This window comes from Dipteris shenzhenensis, chromosome 9, assembly GCF_047967505.1.
Source record: "Dipteris shenzhenensis isolate YYH24624 ecotype China chromosome 9, Dip_SZ_1.0, whole genome shotgun sequence".
NCBI classification, from domain to species: domain Eukaryota; kingdom Viridiplantae; phylum Streptophyta; class Polypodiopsida; order Gleicheniales; family Dipteridaceae; genus Dipteris; species Dipteris shenzhenensis.
Window position 1 is genome coordinate 13,966,301 of NC_141604.1, and position 4,633 is coordinate 13,970,933.

At 42.1% G+C, this 4,633-nt stretch overlaps 1 protein-coding gene across 1 annotated transcript; it reads right to left on the reverse strand.

Moving 5' to 3' along the window:
* Positions 1-339: 339 nt before the first annotated feature.
* On the reverse strand, positions 340-1,016 carry LOC147898236 (uncharacterized). The gene has a single exon (XM_087378880.1). It carries the CDS (start codon positions 1,014-1,016, stop codon positions 357-359), a length of 660 nt encoding a protein of 219 aa, XP_087235006.1. The 3' UTR covers positions 340-356.
* Between the last annotated feature and the right edge of the window lie 3,617 nt (positions 1,017-4,633).

The window sequence follows — 4,633 nt, forward strand, 5'->3', positions numbered from 1 at the left end:
AAATACTTTTCTTTTTTTTCGGTTCGTTGTAACTAAAAGTGCCAATAGTGCCCCCACACCCACATGTTTTAACCGCTTGGTCTAAACGCCTGTCAGCGCAACTACTTAATTAATAGGGGTTTATCGAAATAACCCCTATTAACGAAATACTTAATTAATAGGAGTTTTACCGACTTGGTGGCAGTATTATTTTCCTGCATTGATGCTAACCACATCAGGACTTCGCCCTATTTATTTCAAGCAGGGATGGATGAACATCTGAAATGCATTCCAATAAAATGGAAGTGGAACTGCCTTCCAATAAAATGAAAGTCGTTAAAGCATAAAGGGTGAATTCATCATCCGAGCCTCGAGAGTCACTTCGTCTTGGCTATCCGCTTGATACCCGGCAGATCGATATTCGAGTACATGGCATAGTTTCTCCACTTGTTGGGTTTTACATGCGTATACTCGAGGACAAATTTCGTCCGTCGGAGGTTGAAAGGAGCAAACGCCTTGAGAAGGGAGGCTTCTTCTCTCTTTAGAAAGCCTAGCATGAGTTTGGTACTGAAATCTCCAGCCACGACCGCCTCAACCGCACGAAAAACAGTTTCAAGGGGAATGTAGAAGAACGGAGGGTCGAACACCACGATACGGAAATGGTCTTGGTCGCACGAGGTGGGCAGCCGGAGGTCGAAGAAGCGGAAGCCTGGCAGGTATGCGAAGCGAGTGTCAATGTCGAGGAGAGCTTCCACGCGCTGCTTCTCGTGATAGAAAGCGTGGGCGAGGGAGGGAGTAGCGAGGCAGCAAACGAGGCCTGGAGAGGAATTGGAGGGGGAGGCATCAAGCGCGTGAAGGAGCTGGAGCACTGTGTTGCGAGTCCAGAAGTACTGTTCGAGGTCATGGCGCTCTTCGAAGCCATGGGCGAACATGGAGCGAGGTTGCTGGGGGTTGCTGCGACTGGGTTGGGGCGTGCTGCTGCTGCTACTTTTGTTGCTGCTGTTGCTGCTGCTGCTGCTGCTGCCTCTCGGCGCCATGTTTCGCAAGACGCTCTCTCTCTCTCTCTCTCTCTCTCTCTCTCTCTCTCACACACACAAACAAACAATGCTGCTCCCTCACACAACCTCTGAGCGCGCGCTCGCTCTCTATCTCTCACACACACAGTTTTCTATCGTTTCTTGATCCTTCGGAAGGAAGCGTTTGGTTTGCGGGTGGCTCCCACGGTTCGGATTCTCGCCCAAGCTACCGCAATACTTGCTACCCAAGCAATCTCAGGACTGGGGAGGGAAAGGACCTTGCGAGCTCTTTCCCAAGAGGGAAGCCCGGGAAGGCAGCGAGTGGCCAGCTGCCTTTTCTGATGGCTTCCCGACCGAAAAACGGCGACTGGCGTCGGGAAGCCATTCATGTAAGAAATTGAAATGATTTTCTTTGCCGCCCCTTGCATTTTTGGCCTGCCCTGGTTGGGGAGCCTTAGCATCGGCGAGATTTGAATAAGGCAGAAAATAGGTATTTATGTAATTTTTTTTAAAAAAAGAGTTTTTTTATTGGCTACACGTGGCAGTCACTCAAGGTTGAGTTCGTGAGATCTTTACATGCATGGCTTATATTTTGCATGCATTCATTTTGCGTTGTGGTGTTGTTTTGTCTTCTCCACTGATGATTGGTTCTTTTGCTCGCTATTTCGTTTGCTCGCTGTGCTGTTTTTGCTTCTATCAATGATTCCGGTGGAGCATCATCGCTAGTTTCTTCTTTTGCTGTTTCATTTGCTCGCTTTGCTGTTTTACTTTGGTCACTGATTCCAGTGGAGCATGGTCGACAACGTGAATCCCTCAAGAGGAATACAGCGACTGGCCTCCCATTGAATGCACTATACCGATTCCTCAAGGCGCATGACAGGGATGTGACCTGAGATCGTTAGTAGCAACAGCAAGATCATGGAAGGTAAAAGTTATGTGCTCTATTTTCGTTCTACCTTCCAGGACTTCGCATCGTCCGATTCTGTTTCGATGTTGCTCCAACTGTTTTAGATTGGCTAGATTCTTGGCCTCTAGCACACGACTACGTCTGGTGATTTTGTCTTCTCAAGTTGCCTTAATTGTCTCTAGCTTCGAAGTTCCGGCTTGGCAGCACTTTTTTGGCAACTTTGGCTTGGCGGTTGTGAGAATTATGTGCTTCATAAAGGAAACGCATATGCTAATGTATCATTAAGGCTTAAATATTCGTTTCAAAGAATTAGCTGAGTATGTTACGGCACCATTTCGTCTATTGTGTGTTAATTTTCTGTGCAGCTTTATAAATACGGTTGCACAAGGTTTGGGTGCAAGCATGGACGAGATACTTGTGACGAAGACCATCAATTCGTACGTTTTGCAAGTGCTTGTGAGCTTTGTTATCGGGCTCTATAAATTATGCATGCATGCGCGATGGTATTGCAAATTGCATCTGTCGTCCTGCTGTGTATTTTTTGTTTTTGGACCTGGCTGGTGTAGATCGATTTGGAGACTACATGGAGACTGATAGTGGGACTTTTGAGAGAAGTCTTCTGAAGACAAACATAATCTTACTTCTCTTCCTTCATTCTTTATTTGAGTTGTTTCAACTGTTTGTTTCCTTCCTTTCGTGTACTGATCTTCTTATATTGTTTTCTTATCGTAGGATTGGCAAAGGCTCTTCTCGCACCACTCCCTGGCAAGACTGGTCCTTCTGCGTTTGAAACTCTAGTGATTGCATACTCATCCAAGGCGAATGATGTGGCTAATGCAGGAGTTAGCGTTGTCCATGAGTTTGCAATAAGTAAGTTGGCGTTCGATTTTTCTAAAATTTATTGATATGCTTTCGTTGTGTTGTATTTTATTGTGCTACCTTAGATTCAGCGGTGCATACTTTAGTAGACACGAAATTGATTGATACGCTTTCGTTCTGTCGTATTTTATTGTGCTACCTTAGATTCAGCGCTCACCATATTGGCTAAAGTCCCAGATGGTCCAGTCAAAGATGCATTGAAGACAGTATTTTCTGGCCAAGTTGCTCGTTTGCGCTATGGAACAAAGGTACTATGTCCTTTCTCGACAAAAAATTACTTGTTAGCCACTCACTATTTTTCTTGTATGACAGGTACTTGGAGTGTTGCATTTCACCAACATCAATGCAGACTTGCTAGAGTACGAGTGCGACTCTTGTAGTGGATTATGCATGAGGGGTGACGAGCTTCGACCTTATTGCTACTCATGCAATAGTGTCCAGACAATTGTACGGGTGCCTTGTTTGATCGGTGATATTTATTAGTGCGACGGGGAGCGGATTCCAGTGCAGCTCAGGGGACCAGACGTAGACATAGTGTTGCAGTTGAATGTCCCTTTTCTCAACTTCTACGAGGCAGATATTATGCTGGCACGTGGGAAGCTCAAAACAACGAAACCAAGCGAGAGTTTCACAATCAATAGCTCTAGTTTTGTTATTGCATTCCAAAACAATTTGTGATTTTTCCTATCATCATCCTTGTACTTTCAATCCATTGTGACAATGAAATAGCTTTCAAAAGACTCTTACATTATTGCAAAAAAAAATATCAATGAGTTATTTTAAGATCAATGAATTGTGATGGAATAGTTACAAAAAATAAACGTCTTTTACGTTCCAACATCTTCTTACATGGGATTTTTGATGAATCAACTTTGAAACAATGGACTTAGATAAAGCCCTTCAATCAAAAAACTTCATTGTTGATTTTGCCTTCTTGCAAAAATTCCCTTCAAATGAAGATTGTTTTTTCTACCTATTGCATTTTTTTCCTTCTTTTACATATCAACAATTGTTAGATACTATGTTCAATAACATTATGGCCACTACATTTGTAGGCAACAATCCATGGCAAATGTTGAGTGTCAAATCAAACAATTGTGGTTTCGATATTAATAATATGCAAAGAATTCTCGCCACATCTTCCTCATCATACACAATTATTGTTGATGTTTTGCAATGTTTCCATAACTTATTTGGACATTCTTTCAATCTGCTACACTTCAATGGCTCAAAAATTATAAAGAGGGCCTTCATAGGCAAAGTTGGACAAGCAAGAAAACACTCTCTATTAGTAGATGAGTCAACACCAACTTGGTTGATTTTTCCTTTGGTTGAAGTCATATCAGATCGCAAATATTGCAAGTGGACAAAAAAAGATTTGGCCTTGCTAAATGAAGTTATAATAAAACATTCTGACTTCTCAGCAAAAGACATTGCTACAATACATCAATCACTTGAACTGGAGAGGAAGTACACTATGCAAAGCACAATAAACAAAATATACAAAATGAGAAGAACAACCTTTGATGTCAATCAACTTGCTCCTCCAAACAATTTCATAGTCGATATTACAACAACACAAGCAACAAATCAACATTTGCAACCACAAATTCCACAACAAAGAACATGCATCAAAAAGAGAAAGAGGAAATTTGTCCTTGCAAGCTAAATATGAAGAAACATTGACTCTTCGAAAAAGTAGTTGTGTTCTATTTGTTCCAAACAAGTGAAACAAATGAAAATTCCTTTGTTTTCTTAAAAAAACATGGTAATGTCTCAAACCAAAAAATACACATTCGCATTGAACAACATAGAACACGTTTGATCTCCATTAGAATACCATTTGCACAAA

Bases quoted from the DNA above. Each gene is read 5' to 3' on its own strand.
- LOC147898236 (XM_087378880.1), bottom strand. From the start codon at position 1,016: ATGGCGCCGAGAGGCAGCAGCAGCAGCAGCAGCAACAGCAGCAACAAA.